At 34.1% G+C, this 25,653-nt stretch overlaps 1 protein-coding gene across 1 annotated transcript in view; it reads left to right on the forward strand.

Annotated features, from left to right (window-relative positions):
• FBXL17 (F-box and leucine rich repeat protein 17) overlaps positions 1-25,653 on the forward strand; it is a 122,849-nt gene that overhangs the window by 20,384 nt on the left and 76,812 nt on the right. Inside the window, exon 5 of the mRNA XM_083355520.1 lies at positions 22,492-22,599. Within this exon, the coding sequence (XP_083211646.1) occupies positions 22,492-22,599 (108 nt within the window). The remainder of the gene's footprint in view (positions 1-22,491; positions 22,600-25,653) is intronic.

Consider the following 25,653-nt stretch of genomic DNA (forward strand, 5'->3'; position numbering starts at 1 on the left):
TTTATAATAATATCTGGACCTGTCTGGTTTGAAAAGCCATCTTGCTTGGGAAAAATATAAGTAGTGCATATGTTTGAGTTGTTGACATACATGTAATATTATTACTGATAAAACACACTAAATAAGAGTATCTTTGCTAAATGTTACTAAGCGGACATTTAAATTAAAATAGTAGAAAACATATGAGCACAAGCTTGACGTAATATAAAATACCTGGGTAAAGTATTTCAGAAATGACAAATATCTTGGTATCCAGCTTTTTTGTATAATTCAATCATAAACATTGTATTCCAAGCACAACAACTGCTGTGCTTTATCACAGCTGTCATTTTTTTAATGGGGATTTTTGAAGTTTTTATGAGTTCTGGCAATGCCTTTTATATTTATCAAATGTGTTTACTTCTGTAACACGTTTCTCACATTTTATGCATATATGTTCTGTCAAAATTCTCTTTCTCTTGTCATGCACACATAATAGGTTGTTTATATCTTGTGTTCATTGTGGATCTTGTATACTTTGTGTTATACAAATCACATATACTGTGTGATATGTTAATGCATTTACAAAATGGATAGCATATAGTTATTTATCAGTTTTAAGCCTGGCTGTTGAGAAACAGCTGAGGATTTGGCTAAGGCTTTGTATAGTTTAATGTATAGATATTAAGACTAAATGAAAAAGATACTTTTACTTGATTTGGGTTTTTTTAATTTCATATTTCATTGAAATGATTTCATATAATTGACTTCCTACATAATTGCAAGTGTTTTGCAATTATTGTAAAATCTTAGCAATTTTAGTATGCGTTTTGATAAAGAATTCAAACATTTTTCTGAAAGTGCTGGCATATTTTATATTCTTATGTTGAACATTTTCAAATGTATATTTTATGCTAGTAAATCAAATGTATGTTTGAATCAGTTTTTAAAAGCTTAAAATATTTTCCTTCGTAGTGATGATGAAAATAACTGTACACGGCCAAATAAAGGACAGTTAAACATAGGTCTATTTCTCACATATATTAAGCTAGGATATTTTATTTTTTTTAAAAAAGGTTGCTTCTTAAATGCACTGTGTTTACTAGTGAATTCACAAATCATGCTATTCTAAAAGAAGACACAATCATGTAATAATTTGTATCTGTGACCATGCAGCCAATGCAGATAAAAGCCATTATTTGTGCCTTATGCTAATCAACTATATTATGGTTTAAAGATTGGCATGTTTACTTAGGAATAAATATATGTACAGTGGCACTTTTTTTCCTATGTTTCTAGCATTAATAGTGTTTTACCAAACTGCAACATGAAACAGGACTGTTTGAAGTAATACCTGTAATTTTTACGTTTTCTCCATGAAGTTAGAACAAATTATTGTATAGTTTTAAAAGTGGCATATAAAAAGTAACATATAATACTTTAAAAACCTCTGCCATCTCTGAAAATTACAGCAGATTCAGGGGATATTAGAATCTCTAAGATTATTAAATGAAATGTGAGATGCTTTTGTCAGTGTAATTTAATTTTTTTCTTGTTGTCAAAGTGCATGGTTCTCTTTTTCCTTAATTGTTTGTAATGCAATATTTGCAGCAGTGAAAAGAGAACCTTTGTTATTTATTTATAAAAAATAAGAGTATAAAGAATATGAGTGTTTTTTTAATTTGATTTGATCAGCCCAAATTTTGTTACATCTAATTTTAATTCTCTAAACCTTTATCAGCAATTAATATTTTACTTTTTGGTATGTTTGTCTGAAAGTAAAATGAGTTGAAATACAAATATGAATATTAAAACAGGAGGTTTAAAATGTTTTATTCATTAAAATATATTTTATTTACTCATAATTAAAAAGGAAATGCCTTAAGTCTGGATTTGTATTTAATGATGTTTTTAAAAGAGTCCATTCAGTCAACTGCCAGCTGGTTTCCAGTACTCTGTTTGAAATCTTTTTAAAAAGCTCCGTACAGGATATTCAGTATCTGAAAGATTTAAACAGTCTTTCCATAACAGCATTTGTAGACTGTGTTTCATAGTAACTACCATAACATTCACAGCGTTTAAGAGGACAGAGAAGCTGACATGAAAAGATAGTAATTCATGAAGACTTGGCTTCACAGTGTGTGTATAATCCTTCATGCTCTCAATGGTACCATAACCCCTGTGCCCACCAGAACAAAAGAAACTGAATTGGAAATTGTGGGAGCTGGGGAATGTTCCATTGCCAGTGCAACGCATGGCCCATAGGCCTTGTCAGGACTTAGTTTGAGGTCCTTTATTCTTTCTGACAGATGTGAGGTAAGTTCTATGAGGTGGAAGTCATTACTCGAGTGAGGGCAATGTCAGATCAAAAGTAACCAGTGATCAAACAAGGTAAAGGGTCTGTGGAAAATAGGCTTGCTTTCTGGCTTTGACACCTGCCTGATCAGGGGTGAAAATGTGTCTTGTGTGTCAGGTGAAGTAGATTTTCTTTGATGTACAGTGAATGGGAAAAGATGGAAAGTGAATTGGAGACAGGAAGATTCTGATTTCCTTTTTCTTCTGCTACTATTAAGTCTGCTTTTGTTGCATGATTCTGATATTGGCTGTGCTTTTGTTGTAAGGTTTGTGAATAACCCCTCAATAAATTGTGAGATGTTCATGCTTGGGCAGCATACCTAAAGTGCCTTGGAAATGCTAACTAAAATTATACATACTCTTGTTGCTGATGAAAATAAGCAGGGTGGATTTGATTTAAATCAAGTCGATTTAAATCATGATTTAAACCAATAGTAAAAAGGCTTGATTTAAATCAACTTGATTTAAATGATAATTTTTAAACAGCAACTGCCATCTCTGTTCCACAGAGGTGGTTCCTCTGACCCGCTGTTGATTCACCGACAGTCCCACTCACTTTAATGGGACAGCTGGTGATGCAGAAGTGACACAACAAGGTGAGGAATGTGGTGGGCAGCAGGTGAGTGGATGCCCGCTAACAGGCACTACCATTGATGGAACTGAAATGACAGGTGCTCTTTAAATGTAAGGACTCATTCTTGCTGGTAGTTAGAATCTTTAATATTACCGTATTTGCAAACAAAATGAAGGTTTCCTATTTAGAATAATAAGCTGTCAGATTAGTAAAACAGTGATATCAGAACCGATTTTAGTTTAATAGGTGCATTGCACATCATTGGAAAACATACTCAAATTCTTTTATTTAATTGAAACACTTAGGGCCTGGTACAGATACATTTTTCTTCAAACTATCATACAGTTTGTAGTGTACATAGATTTGCAAAACAATGGGATAAAGGAATATTCTTGAACTTTGTTTTATGATTTATCTCATGGTTACTGTGAAATTGTGTGAATGCATCAATGCAGTGCATGTTATCTCAGCTTGCAGAGCTTGGATTCATTGAATAAGTTTACCAAAAATGTAAATATTGTAGAATATACAGCCTAATGCTACATAACTAAGCTCCATTTCATGCTGAATAAACTAAATTATTAATATATCTTAAATAGAAAACTACTTTTAGATAGATTTTTACTCCAGAAGCATTTTATTAAAATAAATTTGATAAAAATAAAAAAATCTGATTTAAATAAAAAATCTGATTTTTTTAAAAAAATCATCAATTATTATCCACCCTGAAAATAAGGTATATAAATTTTTGAGAAAATAATAATTGATATCTTTGTGCTGTGAGGAAGGAACAGTGTTGTGGAATTAACTTGTAAAACTACAATTTTTAAAATCTTTGGCTATGTAGGTTTGTGTCAGAGGTTATGTTTTACATTTAAGTAATCATGCAAAACATATTGTGAAGTACATGAAAGTCATTAAAACCAAAAAATTTAGTGAATTAAAAAAAACCCATATACCGTAATCTGATGGAAATATTTTCTGATGTAAATTTTAATGGAAAAAAATCCAATAAACTAACTTTTTTGTCTAACTTTCCCTACTATCCTCTAGAATCTAGGAATTGGAAAACCATATGTGCAATGTGTCACTAAGGCAAGGGAAATTAAATAAAGTCTCCATTATATGTGGTTCTTCTTTCTAACTTACAGGAATTATTTTCTTTCCATTGATCTGTCATGCTACCCCCATTCCACTTTCTTTCAGATCTTAAGTGAGTGGTTTTCTAGCCCTCTGTGGCTAGTGGGAGTTAAGGGAAAGGAAAATCATGTTCTGCTTCGGTCTATTAATGGGCAAGTACCTTGATCCAACCCCACATTTTGGGTTAATAAGCCAAATATCTCATATTTTGATGTCATTACTGCATTTTGTTGCATAAACCTATTCTGTTGGAAATAAGCATTTATGTGTTTGAAGATAAGTACCATCTTTAATTGGGCTTAGGAGCAAATATAACTTCAGTGCAATGTTGTTCACCTTGTTATTACTAATTAAAGTCCTTCTATCCATGCTTTTCAATCACTTTAGTTTTTGGGTTTTCTTTATAAGCAGTTCCAAATTTAAGGTATTCTAGTTATCTAATTAGGACCTTATTAAAACATGAAGTACTGTTGGCAGGGTATTCCTATTCAGAAATAGTTGTGACTAGTGAACCAGATGGTAAAAGAACTTCAGGTGATAAAGCAGAATCAAAGAATAATAGCATGCTATGAGCCAGTGTTATAAAAATACTGACATTATCACCGAAAAGAATCTATTTTAAATATATTTTACATCTTTTTATATATATTCTGTGTTACCTCGGCATAAAACAGGAGTAAAAAAGGTGATCCAGTAATATTGCCAACTTTTCCTTCTTATGGAATCCTGCTGCTTCATTTTAAGTGCCATCTTGACAAGAAGGATCTGTTTTTGTGAGTAGATATCTTTACCACTCACCTGCCTGTAGCTTTTCCTTGACACCATCCCTGAAGGGAAGATCTTGGAAGATTGCTAAATAATCAATTTTGCACAAACCCAAGGAGATTGCTATAAAATCACTATAAGATAACATAAAAATGACATAGAAATGTTATGCTTTTAATTGGGTTTTAATTGCAAGCAGAGTATAAATGCAATCATTATTTTACATAGTTATGATAGTTTCCAGGCAACTAAGAATGAAAAGCTATGAGATATAGAGGTAGAGGCTATTAAATATTTATGGTTATCAGAGATACTTAAGGAGAAAGTAATGCAGATGTTCTTTGTTCAGTTTAGCCCTATTTAAGAATCCCACAAAATTAATTTTTGAAAGTAACAAATGCAACAAAAATGCCTTTTTTCTAATCTTCCTTTATTGTCAGAGAAGATTTAGGAGGGGGGGGTGTTATTCTAGTTCTGTGGAACATTGCATGTATTCACTCAGATGTTCTTACACTATCCTTATAGATTTTTTCTGTCTGCATAAGGAGGTGAGAAGCCAAGAGAAAGGACCCCATGGTTTTGCTTCTATCTGCAAGAGAATAAAAAACAATAATTGCTTGCTTAGTTTTCGTAGGGAACTAGGTTAATAATTAGATTAGGGAGGAGTTCCTGTATCTGGAGTGTTTATTTTACCTAGTGTTATAGAAACAAGTGACTTTGAAGAGACATCAGCAATGCAACATGATTAGACTATTTCTGGTCAAAGTAGAGGGAAACAGCTGAATATTTTTTTTTAAAAAAAATGCATGAGGACAATAACGTATGATGAATTGATACTGATCATCAGTTAATTGTCCTAAAAAAGAGAATGCTACTATGAAAAAAACAGCAACCTAGAATGATTTTTCAGTTTTTATCATTGCTTCAGAAGGCATAAAATCAACAATATGTATCCAAATAATTTTATTTATGTAATTTTTTTCCCTTAGAAATAATATTTCTAGCATGGGATACCTTATTTTATTGTAGTGCTTGTTACAGCTTTATTACATTTAGAGTTAGGGAAAATTAACTTGGATTTATTACACTCAAATTAGCATTGTAACTATGTTCAATTTAATATTGTAGTATAATAGGGGACTGAAGGAATTGCAGTTTAGTATTACAGTACTTGCCTAATTTCTCATTATGCACTGTTCATAGTAAGATATGTAGATAGGGGTGGCGTAATTTCTAGTGTACAGGAAAAATCATTTTTTTAAAAAATGTAAGAAATATGTAGTGGTCAAATAGTCACCTTTTCAACAATAATGCATAGCATATAGTTTTCTTGGACAGTTATTGAAGCATGTAGCAAATCTGCTAGAATGTATATAGTACTGTAACCCATAATGAAAGAAATGTATCTTACACAAAATATTAAAAGAAAATTATGAAAACATTTAGTTTGATAGAGTACTATGTATTCGTCTCATTTTAGAAGGTCTTGTTATTTAACTATATAAGTTGGGATTGGTTTTGAGAATGTATATGTGTTTCAGAAGTGATTGTTGGCTGGTTGGCTACAGCTTTTTTCATTACACTGATGTTATAATAGTAATACACCATTCTTTCATGAGATTTAGTATGTTAGTTATTTCATATTCACATATTGTAAGGAACTTGAAAATGAAAAAGCTTAAAAAAGAAAAATACAGGAAAATATAAAAGTAGTTTAGGGCAACAAGGATGAGCAAGCTTTCATATAGAGATAGAATTTTACAAAAATAATTGTGTTAAATTCATATGCCATTGACAAACACATTACCTACATCAGACATGTCAAACTCAACGTCATGTGATGTCGCGCGACGTATCGGAACTTTTTCCCCATTGCCGGCAATGGGGTGGGCGCGGTTTATATCAAGCATATATTTCCTTCTGAAAAAAAATAATATATGTTTGTGTATGTGTATATCCCACGGGTAGGCAACCTCGGCTCTTTTATGACTCATGGACTTCAATTCCCAGAATTCCTGAGTCAGCTGACTCAGGAATTCTGGGAGTTGAAGTCCATGAGTCATAAAAGAGCTGAGGTTGCCTACCCCTGGTATATCCTTTTACCATTGGATATATTATAAATTCTGCCTGTGTTGTGCTAATAGAGCAGAATAGAATATACTTTTTAAAAGTAAATCCTAATGGCCTTAAATATTCACTACATTCTTAGTTAAACTATATTTTGATATGTAAAAATTAGCTGTTGTGTATATGCTTTTCTGCCACAGTTCTTTTCATTATTTCTATTTACACATGCAGTTTTAAAGCATGTGAGTGTCATAAGAAATACTCTTTTTTAGTTTATATTTCTCATTTGGCTTTATTCATGAGATTTTTCTAAGAACTGTGTTCAATGAAATAGGTTTGCTGTAATAATCTTTTGTCTTCATTTCCATATTCGGTCTATAAAACCTAGAAATGATTATATTCCAGAAATCAGAAACCATTATTTGTTGTATTTTATTTACAGTTAACCTTTGTTTTTACACTTGATATATGCAATACTCTCAATTATTACTAATAAATGATGTGCTTAACATATACATTTTTCAACTTTTTAAGTACAGATAAGATTAGTATAGTGTAGCTTCACTTTACCACTTTTCAGAACAATTTATCCAAGTTTTAAACTGAAAGTCTTCAGTATTATTTTATTTTAAGAAACTTTTGATAGATTTAGTTTTAACTGAAAGGGGTGAAGCTCCTTGACTCTTCTCTGCTACCATAATTGTACTGGTACATAGAAGAAAACTCTTCTGAATTTATCTTGCAGAATCAAAGTAGCTGCAATATGGAGAAATATTGTCAGAGCACACAGCGGAAAGAGAATATCAGTTTAAAGTTCACTCATAGCTACTCACTGGTGAAGAGAGGAGACAGATTCAGTAAAAAATAGATATGTCAGTAAATTGAGAGAATATATTGTGATGTGTTTGTGTAAGACAGCAGTTAGGGCACAGTTGATTTCTTGAAGATTGTAAATCATCTTCAGCATTCTATTATTTTGCCCTTAAAATGCAGTTTCCATTCCCAAGAAAATGAAAGATGGGGGATTTAATATATTTTAAAAAATTATACTGAAGAAAGATGCTGCTTTTATTTTAGTTTTACTTTTTTAATTAAAAAACATACAGTTTCTCATATAATGTTGCTGCTTTTAGACACATGAATTCCTATAATATGAAATAATTTCTGCTGTTTTAATAAATAATAAATATTTAATTTCAGTAAATAAGTATAATTTAAGTTCTATAACAAAAAATAGAAAACCCCATAGAAAATGCTGTCAAACAGATCTAAAATGGTCAAATTGTATCAAAATGTTACTGAACTGTTTAATTTTAGAATTATTTTACTATTTTTACTATAATGGCATTATGTGTTTTCTCTTGCCACGACAGATTTTTGTTTTTTGTAGAAACAGTATTATGCAAGAGAAAGTACTTTGTTAGAATAAATTAAAGAGTTAGGTCTGGAGTTCCAAATTTCAGGTCTATTTATATGCATTCACTTGATTTTTCTTCCTTAATACATTTCTCAGGAAAATGAACAAATTAAGAAATGTGCTCTTTTTTCTAATGTGTTAACAGAATTGGGGGATTATAGGAAGCCTTGGTTAGCATTATGCCAAGTCATTTTTACAGAAAACAAACTTATATTGTTCTTGTCATTAATATTATTGATATATAGTGATATTTTAATACATAGTTTTAAAAAAATAAATCAGCAATATCATAGAATTTGGGCCAGTGAGTTTGGTGGTGTATATGGCATACAATATAGTTTTTTTTTGTATTTATTCAAAGTAAAATGTTTGCTTTATTTTTCCATTTTTCTAATCTTGGCAGTATACGTCAGTATTTTATTTCAAAAATTATAAATGGACAGACATCTCAATGGAACATCATACATTTAATATACATGCTATATATTATCAAACCTTTGTTGAAATGAAATAGGTTTTATTTCATATGTTGATAGGAATAACATAGGTTGTTTTACAAAGTAAAATAAAAATTAACAAGTGTGCAATATGCTTACTTCAGATGTTCATAAATTCAGTTTTGGTGAAGATATAGTTTATGATATATATAATGTTTAAAAATGAATATTTACTTTTTAGACTATTTCCTTGGGATATTGAGATAAAAGGAAAATATTATGTATAACTCAAAGAAATAGCATTGTAATTCATTTAAGGAAGATAGAACCTATCATAATTTTTCTGATTAATTTACACCTTTCCATTTTAGATATAGCATAGTGGTAATAAAACTTTCTTATTAGGCTGTCTTTCTAACTCTCTTTATACATTTTAATTCCATTGAGTTACTTTTGTTTGAATGTAAAGAAAGCAATTTGCATTGAATGAAGCTGTTTAGCCTTACGGCCCTCACATATGTTCAGTAAGCAATCTATTTGATCGTAGTATTTTTGCAGTGTTATTGTGATTTTAAAATTCACAGTAATGAATGGTGATCACTATTATTAGTGATTATTTTGTGCATTTTTTATAATGGAGACAAAAAACAGAATACTTTCTTCAAATTCAGCAAAAAATTACTAAGTAGCATCAAAATAATTCTCTGATGAATTTATATTTTATTTCCAAAAACTCAGAGATCCCAGCACTTCAACATTAGCTATATTCTCTATTTAGAAGATTGCTAATGGCTACTTAAGAACTTTGAGATATAACAGTGATAATAATAATGGACTATTGAATTCATGGCTATATCTTTCTGTTTATTTTGTTGGCTTTAGCTTGACATTGTATCACAATTCAAAATTTGTGCAATCTCTTAAATTTTGTGTTTTTGAGAGAAATGTCTCTCTTGCTATTAAACCATATTCAACTATTTTTTTAAAAAATCTTGAGATATTTCAAAGTTAAATGAGCAAATATCTACACCTCATTTCATTCTGCATATAGTTCTGCATGTTGCACAACTCAGACAATTTTGATACGTAGTTGTATCTCATCATTCTATTTTAACACAGTATATTCTGGGACAAAATCTTGATTTTCATATGGGCTTTAGCATGTTAGCATTGGTTCCAACAAGAATGTATAGTTTTACCAGGTAGAAGTCTTTATAACAAAATAAGACTATGTTTATTATAAAATAGGACAATTTTCTGATTCTATCACTGTGCATACAATAAATTGTATGGGCTCAGAGACGACATGTTTTAGATGAAGTTTCTCAGTGTATTGAATCTTTTACATTAGAACATACCAGATTTTCTTGGATACAAAGATGTCAGGTAGCTAAATAGTATCCTTTCCATTCTCTAGTAACTGATAGATTGGTAGGTACACATTATACACACACATACACATATGGACACACATGCACATTTTGTATAAGTTGGTAAAGTAGGTTGTTTCTCTATACATGCAACTGGGCAGTAGTACAACTTATTTCTTATTGGTTTTTTAATAGTTTTTAACATTTTTCTGTTTATTGAAATTTCAGCACAAGAAAATTTGCCTTCAAAATATAAAAATTATGCAAAGTTATATATGTCAGCATAATTAATAGACCTGTGCTTGCAAATACGTCTGCATGTGTATACACATTTATCTCTGTGTATACACATTTATCTCTGTGTGCAGACACAGACAACAGGTTGCATTGGATGTTTGTGACTATTCTAATACATACAGAAATATTAAATACTAACAGAAGTGGAATTCCTTAAGTCGTCTCCCTATTGTTGTCAGCAGTCCATCCTAGGATTTTTAGCCTGTTGGGTCTTAGAAACTACAATGACACAAAAGAAGGAAGAATTCAATCATGCAGTGCACTTATTTGTGTTCAGATTTATATTATTCATATTAATCATTATTTGTAAAATAAGTACTGTCTAAACAATATGCTGATTTATTTATTCTTAGATGGTTTTACTAATTATATTTTATGCTAAAATTATAGGTGTCTTAATCTGGTTTTGAATGGTTCATAGAAAATGAAAAAATAAGAATTTTCTATGAAAATATCTGCTAAAAGTAGATATGGACACTTTCAAATATTAAGGAACAGTTCATTTATTTTTTTTAAAAAAATACTATTACTAGTTGTAATCAAGATCACGTGAAGTGTTAATATCACTTTACAATGCCTTGGTAAGGCCACACCTGGAATAATGCATCCAGTTTCAGTCACCACGATGTAAAAAAGATGTTGAGACTCTAGAAAGAGTACAGAGAAGAGCAACAAAGATGATTAGGATCTGGAGGCTAAAACATATAAGGAATGGTTGCTGGAATTGGGAATGTCTAGTTTAATGAAGAGAAAGACGAGGGGTGACATGATAGCAGTATTCCAATATCTCAGGGGTTGCCACAAAGAAGAGGGAGTCTCCAAAGCACCTGAAGGCAGGACAAGAAGCAACGGATGGAAACTAACCAAAGAGAGAAGCAACCTAGAGCTAAGGAGAAATTTCCTGACAGTTAGAACAATTAATCAGTGGAACAACCTGCCTCCAGAAGCGGTGAATGCTCCAACACTGGATGTTTTTAAGAAGAGACTGGAGAGCCATTTGTCTGAAATGGCATAGGGTTTCCTGCCTGAGCAGGGGGTTGGACTAGATGACCTCCAAGGATCCTTCCAACTACTACTACTACTACTACTACTACTACTACTACTAATTATTATTATTATTATTATTATTATTATTATTGTTATTGTTGTTGTTGTTGTTGTTTACCATTATTCATGTAAATAATGGCATTTTACATAATGAGTGTTATATCAAAACTATTATAAAATATTGTTAAAAATCAATTACAGGTTTTTAGAAATTTCCCTGTAGGGAAATAAAAGCTAAGAAAAACAATATTTGTCTATAGCTTGTTTTTTATTAACTAGTAGCTGCCACTTTATTCTGACATTAATTTAAAGTGTAGGTTCTTAATATTTTTGTGCTATGGACCTCTTTTAAGTCCAGTGAAATCTATGGACCCTTCTCAGAAAAATGTGTTCAAATGGATAAAACAAAATAGTGAAATGTTGTATTTATTCAAATTCATGTCCTCCCCCCCCCCAAATCTTATCAATGATAGGTTAGAAGGTTATCTATCAGGTTAAGAAGCTCTTATTTAGAATTTGTGAATTTATTTAGAATATTTATAAATTATAATCCATGTGGATTTTAGGCAACATAAACTAGGTTATGACTGGTAAGATATAATACCTAAAAGCAAGACAATTTCATAGGTTTAAAGAATAAGGGAGGGGAGGAAGGGCCTTATTTCATGAATTTATAAGGCTACCCAAGAAACAGTGTAACTCTAAATGGTAATAAACCATCACAATCTTTGCAGCATCCTCATGGTCATATGATCAAAATTCAGATTCTTGGCAACAGGTTCATATTTATGATGGTTACTGTGTCCTAGGGTCATGTGATCACCTTTCATGACTTTCTGACAAGCAAAGCCAATAAAGCCAGATTCACTTAACAACCGAGTTACTATCTTAACTGCAATGATTCACTTAATAACTCTGGCAAGAAATGTCGTAAAATGGGGCAAAACTCACTTAACAAATTTCTCACTAAATAACAGAAATTTTGGGCTCAGTTGTCATAAGTGGAGGACTACCTGTACTGATTCCTCAATTTTAATCAGTTTTTCTTTGCAAAAGGTATTTACAACTAGATAGCCAACTCCATTCTCCATCTCATCTACTTGACTCCATCTACTTGACTACTTAGACAGCAGATAAAGCAACAGGGAAATAATGAACCAAAAGGTTGAGTTATTCTCTACTCCAGGGGTGTCAAACTCAATTTCATTGAGGGCTGCATCAGCATTGCGGTTGCCCTCAGGGGGCCGGGGTGGATATGGCCAGGGTGGGCGTGGCCTACTGCGTGGGCGTGGCTAGAGTGCATATGGCCTACTGGGTGGGTGTGGCCAGCTCTACATCGTTCGCATCAAGGGTGCCTATGGGGGCCTGGGCAGGAGTGGGACAGATCTGGGGGTCTCTGGCAGAAGGAGGGTCTCTGGGCCAGGGCCAAGGCAGTGGGGGCCGTTCCTTCACTGTTTCCAGGATGGCTTTGCGGGCCACATGAAACCACTTCGCAGGCCGGATCCGGCCCCCGGGCCTTGTGTTTGACATGTCTGCCCTATACCATTTCAGACAAATGGCTGAAAAGTCTCTTCTTAAAAACCTCCAGTGATGGAGCATTCACCGCTTCTGGAGGCAGGTTGTTCCACTGGTTAATTGTTCTAACTGTCAGGAAGTTTCTCCTTAGTTCTAGGTTGCTTCTCTCCTTGATTAGTTTCCATCCGTTGCTTCTTGTCCTGCCTTCAGGCGCTTTGGAGAATATCTTGACTCCCTCTTCTTTGGGGCAGCCCCTGAGATATTGGAACGCTGCTATCATATCACCCCTCGTCCTTCTCTTCGTTAAACTAGACATACCCAACAACCGTTCCTTATGTTTTAGCCTCCAGTCCCCTGATTATCTTTGTTGCTCTTCTCTGTACTCTTTCTAGAGTCTCAACATCTTTTTTACATCCTGGTGACCAAAACTGGATGCAGTTTTCCAAGTGTGGCATTGTAAAACGGTATAAACATTTCACATGATCTTGATTCTTTCCCTCTGTTAATGCAGCCTAGCCCTTTGTTGGCTTTTTTGGCAGCTGCAGCACACTGACAGTGTTTCTCAATCTTGGCAACTTTAAGATGTGTGGACTTCAACTCCCAGAATTCCCCAGTCGGCCAAGATTGCCAGGATTGAGAAACATGACTCTAAGGCATGGGTGTCAAACTCAATTTCATTGAGGGCTGCATCAGCATTGCAGTTGCCCTCAGGGGGCCGGGTGGGTGTGGCCAGGGTGGGTGTGGCTAGAGTGCATATGGCCTACTGGGTGGGCGTGGCCAGCTCTACCTCGTTCGCATCAAGGGTGCCTATGGGGGCCTGGGCAGGAGTGGGACAGATCTGAGGGTCTCTGGCAGAAGGAGGGTCTCTGGGCCAGGGCCAAGGCAGTGGGGGCCATTCCCCCACTGTTTCCAGGATGGCTTCGCGGGCCGCATGAAACCACTTCGCAGGCCGGATCTGGCCCCCGGGCCTTGTGTTTGACATGTCTGCTCTACTCAAAAGCATTATGAAATAAAGGGTTCTGTACTGTGTATGTAAAACGTTTTGCTTCTGGTAAAACCTGTCTCATATGTGTATACATCTCAGCTAACTGCAAATGATGGTACTTCTATTTTCCCCCCTAACTTCCTACTTAGATATAAGCAGGGCTTTTTTTCTCATAGAACGCTCAGAATGGAGTTCCGGCACCTTTTTTGGATGGAACCTTGTAGGGTAGGCAAGGCAGGTTGTATGACATGTGTGAGTTCCGGCACCTTTTTCTTTTACAAAAAAAGCACTGGGTATAAGAAAGGGATAATTATAGTGATTGATTTTGTTCCTCTAGGATTGGTGATTGTTTTTTCCACGAACTCCTTTTTTCAATAGGTCTTTAAGCTTCTACTCATCACCACTTTTAAGATTTTCACCCTGAGCTCACCCGGAAACTATAAAACTTTAATAGCCTACACTCTCTAGAGTCATTTTGATTTGCCAGCCATTCCACCACCATAAACTTGTTCTGTTTCCTCAAATTTCTTCTTTCCAAAAGTCTCTTTTCTAATACTCTATCTCCTTACTAGGTCAGTGTAGTCTTTTTGTCATCTGTGAGAAATTCTGTTCATGAAACATGTAAAAGAACTTTGTTCTCTCTCCTGTACTTAGGTTGTACTTCTCGGCTAACAAAAATAGGGTATCTGGATGTCTGAATTTCTCTGTGACAAACTCTGAGAGAGGAATGGACTCCTACATGCTGTAGCAAACTGATTTTTTTTTATTTGAATGTAGAACTAATGTAAAAAGTTAGTGATATGAATAAAGAATACACTGTGGCCTTTTAATCTAAATTTCCTACAGAGAAGTACAAACATTTTATCAGCAGCAAGAGCTGATAAAATAAGTTCCTTATCTTTGCCAGACTTTTTAATACTTCCACTGCAAAAGAGAACCTTAGTTTTGATTGAATCTTAGTCCTTTTTTTCTTTAGAAGTTTTTTGATCTCCTCTTTGAAGTTCTTTTGTTGAAAGAAGACAATTTTCAGATCAGCAGTAGAGTGTTTGCACAGAAGTTCTAACAACATCTAACATTGTTTTAAATTTAGGGTTATGTTCATCATTCTTTCATACAGAGGTAGACCTGCTTATATACCATTGCAAAAAGTCATTGTTAACAAGGTATAAGGATGAAAATAGGCAAAATCAGAAATGATTTAATGATTTGATTTTGGTTTACAATTTTTTGATGCAAATTTCTAATTCAGAAATTTGATTCTATTATTTATTTATTTATTTATTTATTAAATTTTTATACCGCCCTTCTCCCGAAGGACTCAGGGCGGTGTACAGGGCAATAAATATCAAAATATACATACAAAAGTTAAAAAAGATTAAATAATTATGCCCAATATAAAACAATAATTAAAACAATGTTAAAACCAAATCCAAACCCCAAACCCATCAGACCAGGCCAGATTGTTAATGATTTGATTTTGGTTTACAATTTTTTTGATGCAAATTTCTAATTCAGAAATTTGATTCTATTATATAGGATTTCTCAGAACTGCATACAAATGAAGCATCAGAGCTCACTTGCAGAGTCAGTTCAGAAGCTCACTTGATATCCTTGACTTTAAATCACTGGTATACAGTAGTCTGATGTAATCACAATGTTTGATTCACTTGTTCTATTCCCTTAGTTCTTATTAGGTTGCTAAATATAGCTTTTTAAACATTTTAAAAAGAGGAATAACAATCATATGCATGTCAGGCTGCAAACTTTCTGATCATACTAATACTATTATATATCATTTAAAAATACGTTATTTCTGAGTATAAATGCTCATGTGAATGCCTTTTTTTGGGTAAGATATAAATTATTACATTTCCATGAACATCTCTATAAGTAAATGCATGAAGTATATGATAAACTAGGGCTATTTGGATACCGTTTGCTGATATTTTACTGAATTAATTTAATAACATCTGGTGTCCACCTGTACTTTGAGCTGATTTGAGTGAATTTTCAACTTATTTATTTTTCATATTAAGCGAATATTTTTGTATTGTGGATTATGTACTTATTAATGCCTTCTAATTATTGACATACTACTTTTAGTAGTAATATTTACAGTTTTGTTGTATCTTGAAGCAGCTGTAATTCTATATGAGTCTCTTAGCTCTATTTTGAATGTTTCTAACACACTTGAATAATTCTGTCCTTGATTTCATTAAGCTTCTGGTAATATATTCCTTAGCTCCTTCCCTACTTTTTGCTCCTAATTTTGCCAGTTTGGATGCCATAGCTCATAAAAAAGAAATTCTAGCCCTTTGCTGAAAATTAAAAAATAAAGTTCTGTGTCTGTGTGTGTGTGTGTGTGTGTGTGTGTGTGTGTGTGTGTGTAAATTTTACACAAATATGAGCTGTCACTGTTGTGACTACTGCCTGTGGATGGCCTTTGGTTAGGCCGAAACAGGATTCCATCCTTCCGAGGTAGGTAAAATGAGGACCCAGATTGTTGGGGGCAATTAAGCTGACTTTGTAATAATGCCGCTTGGGGGGTGTATATAATTATGTACAATCATTGTATTTGTATTTTTGTGAGTTTGGGGAATATAAAGCTCTTGGGATTCTACCAAGGGCTTTAAACGGTAGCATAAAACACTTGAATTCTCAATCTGCATGGCAACATGTTATTTTTAGGTCAGCAAGTGATGAATTAAATTAGAAAATAACCATTAGAGAATATTTCATATTTTGAACATATTGTATGGTTTGACTATGTAAGCAAAACTAGAACTTAGAATACTTAAAACAAGTATGTACTTTTTAATATAACTACACTGAGTGTTTGAGTTAACTTAAGCATTCACTTTACAGGTATTGTATCCCTCAACTCCATGGTGAATAAATCATACACCTTGCTTGCAAGTCTCTGTAGATCATTTTGAACACAGGGCTGCCAGGCATCTGCAATTTAATTTTAAAACTATTTTTCTACCATATCAAAAGTTAGCAGGTTTCCATATAATTGTACTCTAAGGGAACTTCACATATTATGCTTTTCAAGCAGTATTGTAACAATATATAATAAACAATATTTGGCACAAAAGCAATATAATAATTTAAATAAGAGGTATTTTGTATCTTCATAAAGTATAACAAGGTGATATAAGGCTATATAATTAAATGCAACATACCACCTTTTTAATTATTATATCTAAACTACCCTTAACATTAAATTAATATCACTGTCTTTCTGTTATTGTATTAACCATGTCAGTCATAATTATCCATATTTTTATAAAATTTCTGATGAATAAAATTAAGGTTTCATCATTATCATCACAACAAAGAAAAATTGTTTTAAATGACTGCATTTCTTTATTTACATTTGAGGGAAGATATAGAAATAATGTTGGCTGATATCTGAAAGACACAATCATGAGGGATTTTGTTGCTCTAAGCAATGCAAAAGTTGTCATGAATGTCTTTTAAATACATCCTCCTCACAAGTTGTGCAAATGTGTGACTGGTATGAAATGGCAAAGTATATGTTGAGCTATTTTTTTAAATGTAAATAATAATTTTGAAACTTGCTGAAATCCTATGACATTGCCAAACCATGCAAAAATTGAGGTGATTGACAAGGCATATGAGCCATTGCAAAAGCGTAAGGAAGCAGAACCCCAGGGCTTAAACACATCCAAGATTCTTTTTCAAGTTGCAGATCTTGGCTTGCACGACTGCATCATTACCTATGAATTAGATAAGGTTTATTTTAGGATGACTGTCCTAAAAAGTTTGAAGTAGAATATTATTTACACAAGGGATCACATAATCTCTTTGAGGAAACTGCCAATTTACTTTTGGAACATAGCAGGATGGTTTGCCTGTTTTAAAAATCATTGTTTTTCAAGTATCTATCTGATTTTCATATTCCTCTTCTGCAAGTGACGACTATCAACCATTGTATACATTTCTGGGAAGACATCTGAAGATGGTATAGCAATTCTAATTAGCAATGAGTCAGAAAAATTGCATATCCCTCCTGCCCTTGGAACTCTTGGTAGTAACTTCTTTACTATATCTGAAAGAGATGCAAATTATTATATTTAATATCTATGCCTTTCCATTTAGAATGCAGGCAAAGACTAGAGCCTTCTGGAAATAACTTGGCTGGGTTTTGTGTTAAAGAAGTGGCTCTTTCCTTGGACTCATGTCTCCCTTGCTGCATGACTGAGTACATCTTTTGGGAAAATGGCAGACAGTCACTGTTGTCTATATATTCCCATAACACAACATCTTTTCTGTTCAGTTTGGAGGTGAAGCCATGCTTGAAAAATGACTACTTTTCCACTAATGACATTGAGTAAATGTCCAGATCTGCCAAATAGTATCACTCCTGAATAATATTTCCCATGGTCAAAGGTACACATATTGGGCAGTTTAAAATGCTCTGCTGCTTGGAAGACCTTTAAACACTTTTAAAATTTCTCCATTCCAATGTTCTCTAGGAAGTGGATTGGGCAAACCCAGTGTTCCCTGTGCCATGTGAGGCTATGAGCGTAATATCTTTTCCTACAACTCTCAATGTTCTATTAGCATAATACCTACAGAGTCCCTCAGATCTTGTGTGATTCCATGTGTTTCCTAGTGCGAAGCTGCCTTCTGGAGCTAAAGTGGGTAATATTTCACCTTCTTGTTTGGAGATGCTGTTTTGCCGCCTGGCTGCCAGTTTTGCCTCAGTACATCCCAATGCTTGGAAACTGGCTAGACCATCATGTTTTCCACCCAGAAGTATCACTGGATTGTTTTGCTCTATTTTCTTTCTCTCCAACCCCTGTTTTGTGTATGGCCTCCTCCTACCCTGACCCAGAGCTACAGGGATCTTCAAGTTAAGAGAAGTAAGTGGGAAGCAGGGCCAAGGCCTGTGAAGACTCTGATGAGTGGGAAGCAGAGAACGGGTTGTCTCTCAAGGGATGCAGCAGGCCTTGGGAGGCCTGGGCAGATGAACCCAAATCTTTGTTAGGCCTCCCAGGGCCTCTCCCACACTTGAGGCACCTTATGTTCTGTTTAATGACCTATGAAGTTATTTAACAATTGTGTCTGTTATTGGATGTATACTCAATAATAATTTTATTATAACATACATGTAGACCACTAGAGTCCAGCTGCAGTGAAATAAAATAAATGAACAGACAGTTTAACTAGTTTGCATCATTTGAGGTATTTCTTCATTTATTTGTTTTTTGGTATGATTGAAGGCTATTAGCACTGGACAGATGCTTGGAAATGTTGGAGAATTTATAGGCAAACTATCTGTATATTAAAAATATTTTATATATTTGCTTCTTAGAATTGAGCTATATCACATATGAAAGAACAAAAGTTATTTAAAAACATAAAGTAATATGCATTCTGAGTTTCAACTTGCATGCTCATTGTTAAAAAGCACATTTGGAGATAGCTTTATTTTGTGTCAAAGATAGCAATACTCATTTTTTTATTTTTATAAATAGTTATCTAGTTCTCCACTTAAAATTCAGTAGGAATTAGTGGGATCTGATAGTTGTCTGGCAAAAGAAAGTTTGTGCTTGAACAGAAAATTAGAAACAACTGCTTAAATATGCAACTTCTAGAGACCACTGAAACTTTTTTTGTGAAATCACCAGCTGCCTATACCAAGATAACAAGTAAATGTTTTCAAATGCTAAAGACTGGAAAGATAATGAAACCAGTAGAATGAAAAGTTATAGCCAAATTTTAAAAGAATTACTCCAGCATTAAACCCAATATAGTCTCAATCCTTGCAGAGATTTACCAATTTTCTTTCATAACAGTCTCCCTTCATTAAAACAATTTGAAGTTTTAAAAATTATATTGTCAGTTGAAAGTTTTCAAATTACATTTAGGAGATAAAAAGATGATACATTGGAAATCTAGTAAATCCCCTGATATTTTACTCGACAGTACAGAGTTAAAATATCCATCGCTATATGAGGTACTTGGGCTGTGAAAATACGTTAATTTTTTATATTAAAGTGGTAAGAAATGCTGACATGGGCACTGCAAGTGCTGACTGAGGAGACTTTCAGACTATTTTTCTTTACTGAAGGAACTAATATTTACAGTTTATAGCTTTATTTCTGGCTGGTCTGAAAAAAATTAGTCCAAGATCCCCAATTATACAAAACTATATTTGATATTAGTAGGATGCTGTGAAAAGCTGAAATTTGTACCATGTTTGATTAGGAAAATTAAGTAAATTTAATAAATAAATAAAAATAATTATAAAATTATTATAATTATAAAAAGTTATAAAAATACCCAAGTGCTATACTTTAAAAAATTAAACTAAATGGATAATTTTATAATAAAGATCAATACAAGCAGATTATTGAAAACATATTTTCAAGAATCGACAAAAGAAAAAAACATAATGAATTCTTTAATTGACATCCAGTTGTATTGGGTAAGCAATCCTTTCAAGCTGAAAATATATTTAGAATTTGGGAGCATATAGCGTTAGGCACACTCGCAAAATGATCACTTTGGGAGAGTTTTCTATTCACAAAATAGTTGCTGGTTAGTCAAATTGTTTTTCAAATTGTGGGTCTCTAAGACACCTTAATATTTTATGGGGGCAAAATCAATAAATATGATGCTAAATGCTTTTGCTTTGCTTTTCTGAAGGTCAACTTCTTTTATATTTTTTTTAAAAAGAGTGTTTACAGATAGTCCTCGAGTTACTCATGGAATGGAGCCTGCCCATTCCATTCATAACTCGAAATCTTGTGGGAGTGAATCTCGTAACTCGAACGAGATCACTCCCTGCTTGTTAATATGCATGTGGCTGGTTAAGTGTACATAAAGTATCTCAGGGTGGGGAAGGCCATGGAGAGCCTAGTGATGGAACAGGCCCCCAAGGCTTCCCTGGCCAACTAAGATAGCTCATGCATCCCCCTCCCTTCCTGCTGCACTGGACTCAACATGCAAAAATTCTCTTTGCTGTGGTTTCTTTCCATTTGAGGGAAAGGAGATTCAGCTTGGAAATGCTTGTTGCACCGATAATGGAAGCTCCTGGGTGCCATAATATTGCACAAGTTCAGACACAAATTCTCTGCAAAAGAGATCATGGCCCCAGAAACTTCCATTCTGATGGGGGAGTTTTGCTTCTTTTGCATGCCTATGGGGCAGAGTGTGGAATTGGAGTCAGCCGGGCACAGGAAACAATGCCGTCCGTGGCCCAGTTGTGCTGCTCACTTGCGTGCAGCGATCTTAGTTTGAGGGCAGGAACAAAGCCTTCAACTGAGCAGGAGGCATCATGGGGCGAGTCCCCTTGCACCTGTATCCAAGCTGTTGCTCTCATAATGTCTTTACTGATTACTAGCAACATAGTCTTGGAATCAATTACTCTGAACTTGATGTGTCCCTCCAGTTAATCACAATTACAGCCATTAGTTTTACAGCATCTCCAGTTAATTATAGGGTGATGACGTATAACAATGTCAAACTGCTAGATGGTGTTTCCTGGATAATTCATGTATTTGTAAAAAACATGGGACAGAATACTGAACCAGTGGAACCTCCACACTGGAATTTCCATGACTCGTGCTACCCTCACACGATCACTGATTATAACAACTCCAGCTCAAGCTTTTAAGGCGGTCCGGAATGATACCCATGGTCATGATGATGAACACTGAGAAATCTAACAGAACAAGAGATTCATATTCTCCTGAGGTCCTAACAAAGATCACGTACCAGACTGACCAATACTAAAATCCTGACTGATAATTAGGACATTCGGGTTTTTTTTAAAAGTGAAACATTAGATAGGGTGAGAGTTTTCAACAAGGATTAGGTCCAGGAAAGGCTTGAGAGAGAAAAGGTTGCACTGCTGTCTCTTTCAAAGCAGACAGAAGCATTAATGATTTCCCTGATTCAACTATTTGCACCCTGCCTACTCACCCAAAGAAGCAAGGAATGGCATCGATCAAGCTCAAGGATAGCAGAGTTCAAGCTGTAGAGAACCTTCAATACTTCCATGGGTTTCACAGATTCAAAAGAATCCCTGATTTTTATGCAAGATACTACCAAAATAGTTTACCATCCAAAAGCGAGCAAATTCATTTGGTTTGCCTGCAGGAGCTTTGGCCTGCTTATCCTTTCTCAAAAATAACTGTGAAGATGTATGTGTATTGTCTTCAGTATATTTTGGATTCTAAAAAAATGAATGTTTAGGTATTTTAAGTGTGCATCTTCTGGTTACTAGTTTAGGCTTCAATACATTTAGAGAATTGATTTTTATTTTATTCTCACAAGTGCAATCAATTTTTATATTTTGTTTATGTGTATTTTACTGATATTTATTGGAAAAGGGAAAGATTTATCTTATTCTTCGTCACCCAAAGGTCTTCAAGGTCTATTTTTAATACTATTGTAGTAAGAAAAAATAGTCCTGAAAGTCATCATGCATTCCTTTGGAATGTTTTCTTGGACTTTGATTATTTAAGAATGCAGAATAATGTAAACTTTTTTCTCTCTTTATTTAGGTAACTGATCAGTCTGTTAAAGCATTTGCTGAACATTGTCCTGAGTTACAGTATGTTGGGTTTATGGGCTGTTCTGTTACATCTAAAGGAGTGATACATCTTACCAATGTAAGTATATTAACTAGGTGTTATTTACTGATATTTCTAAACAGTTGAACATTTGCTAGATGCATCAACACTGATTAAATTACATATTAAGGAATAAATTAAGGAACAGGGATCAGTCTTAGATGGAAGCTCTTGCAAGAATATTTAAAACTGTGGTTTTAATAATTCAAACAAAGGACACATATAGACTAGAATTCTTCCCATAGCAAAAACTTAGAAACAATTTTTTTTCTATTTGGTATTGGAACTAGTTTTGTTCAGGTCTCTTTCAAATAAACATATTCCTTCTTTAGAGCTCCCTTGTCAATTCACATCAGCTTAGATGATAATAATAGTGATATGTTAAATTTATATGCTGATTCCCAGCAGAGTCATCAGCGTATAGAGATCTATGTTCATTACAGATAGTTCTCAACTTACAACTGTACTAAAGTCTGGAATTTCCATTCTAAGTTAAGATGGTCATCAGGCAAGGTGCTCACGTCATCAGACTCAGTTTTATGATTTTTTTTGCAGCAGTCATTAAGTGAATGCCATAGTCATTAAGCAGATGCCAGGGTCACAAGTGTATTCCTATGGTTGTTTTTTTGTTGGAAAAATGTAAAGCTCATGTGACTGTGAGGTGTGTGCAGCTTTTGGAATCCTAAACTGGATCATAGTAGCTTTTGGGGATCCATCATAACTTCAACCAATCATAAGTGACTGGTTGTAAATCAAGGACTACTTATGTTTAACTTTTATAGTGAATCAGATTTGCCACTCATTTTTTTAAAATCTGTGTGTGAACTGCTATTAAACTTTTTGCTCTGCTTTTTCCCCTTCTGTCAACTTTAAAATAAATAATTTGATACAATTAGGAAAATTTACCCCAAGATCTAGATTTTTCATCCATGATTTTTAATGAATGTTTCTGATACTTATCTATGCAGGGTTTCATTGTTTTCCTCCCTTCATTATGAGACCTTTCTGTTTGTTCCCATTCTCTTCTTTTTCAGCCCAGTATAATTTACTGGATTCTTATAGGGTTAAAATGAGGAAGAATGCCATCCTGAGCTCCAGACAAAAGGTGAAATATAAATGTAATCAGTGAATAAATCTTGTTTTCCACTAATACACAGCAGAGATAATACCAGTTGTAATTTCTCTGATTCATTTTTTTTTAAATAGTTACATTATATTGGCCACTTGCTAATCCTCTAAAACAGAGACTAATGTTAAAGATATATTACGAGAGAGACATTTTCATTTTTGACTTCTTCAAGAACAGTTGAAGAACGTTGTATTTTCTTTTTAGTTTATCAGTTTGGAGCTTAAGATGTGTCCCTGTAGTTTTCCTCAGCTCTTCAGAATTGCTTCCTAAACTATCCACTAAGGCAGAGGTCCCCAACCTTTTGGGCACCAGGGACCAGTTCCGTGGAGAGAGGTTTTACCGTGGACTGGAGGGTGCACGGTTTTGTGTGCTGCCTGCATCTTGCGGATGGGGCTTTGTTTGTGCTGACCGGTTGCTGGCATGCCGCAGCCCGGTACTATTCCACGGACCGGGGGCTGGAGACTCTTGCACTAAGGCATAGGATCTGTTATGTATTTTCTTTATATCAGAAAAGGCAGTGTTAGTCCTTGTGTTGTATTATAATTTTGTAATGTACGCTTTTATTCTATAACTGTATTATTTTTCTACATTCTTCTGACCACTTTTGTAATAGGGAAGGGCTCAGAGATCTCTTATTCTTACTCTTTGTGTCGCAAACCAAACAGTAACAAATTAACAGAAAAATAATGACTTTCTAATCAGCTGCTTCTATGGTCTAATGAGGAACAGAAGGTGGCATTGGGTGAGCTCATGTTCAGTCTGGTCATCAACATAAACTTAAGATTAGAACTCTCCTGTTTCAAATTCCAGCAACTCTGACAAGAACAGCGTAGTATAAAATTATTCAGAATAATAGTGTATTGTATTACATCATTACATTACATTAAACTACTGCAATGTTGTATTTTTTTGTTCCAAATGAGCAGTTTTAATCTTGCTGTTTAGCTCCATTTTTACTTGTTTCTGTGAACGAATTCTTTGGTTTTTGCTAATAATGTGACTTTGAAACTTGAACATTAACCATAGCATTAGTAGGCAACCTGAATAATACTAAAGGTCATAGTTAGAATTTAAATTATATGGACAAGATTGTAAGTGAAAAGTAGGAAAAGCTGAATGAAAGGAAGAGCACTGCAGTGTCGCATCTCTTGTAAAAGTGGTAAAATCTTTATAGTCCAGTAATAAGTATAGACAATTAAGAATAGAAACAATCTGTAAATTAAATATGTTTCCAATAGAAGCAAATATATGTAGCTCTTCAAAAGCACTAAGGATTCCATGATTAAACACAGTACGTTTCAAATTCACTTCTATTCACCAAAACTGAAATAACTTTAATGTATTTTAAAACCAATAGAAGCGCTTTGTTGTTCTGGGAAAATCTCAGTTATATTATATTCTTCATGCCAACTTTGATTATGTATTTTGAGGGTGAAGGTTGAAGGATGAAGATTATGTATTTATTTAGTTCAGATATTTAAAAGGATATCATTTCACCAATATAATCTGTCAACAGCTGCTTTTTAAAAAAGTTTTTAGGGTTTATGCTTATAAATATTAGTATCTATTTTATTCATTTATTTTTCACAATTTTTGAACTGCCCATCTCTCAGACAGGGCAGTGTACAAAAAAATGTTAAAATATAAAAACAGCATACGAGAATGAAAAGAAATAGAATTTAAAGATCCTTGAACCATGTTAAAAATTAGTCACAAGGCAAAGAGGACCAATGAGCCCCATGGCTGCATTACCCCTCTTGGTTTCCCACACAAGGTTGTAGACCAGGCATGTCAAACTCGCGACGTCACGTGACATAGCTGGGCACGGTTTCAGGACGACTCGTCCAGCCCACTGGCCCGCAGTTTGACATGCCTGCTGTAGAGCCATGTTTTTCCAAAGGCCAGGGCAATGGAGGCCTATCTCACCTCCAGAGGGAGAATATTCCACAGGACACTGATGATGG

Source organism: Vipera ursinii (assembly GCF_947247035.1).
Source record: "Vipera ursinii genome assembly, chromosome: 2".
Lineage (NCBI taxonomy): Eukaryota > Metazoa > Chordata > Lepidosauria > Squamata > Viperidae > Vipera > Vipera ursinii.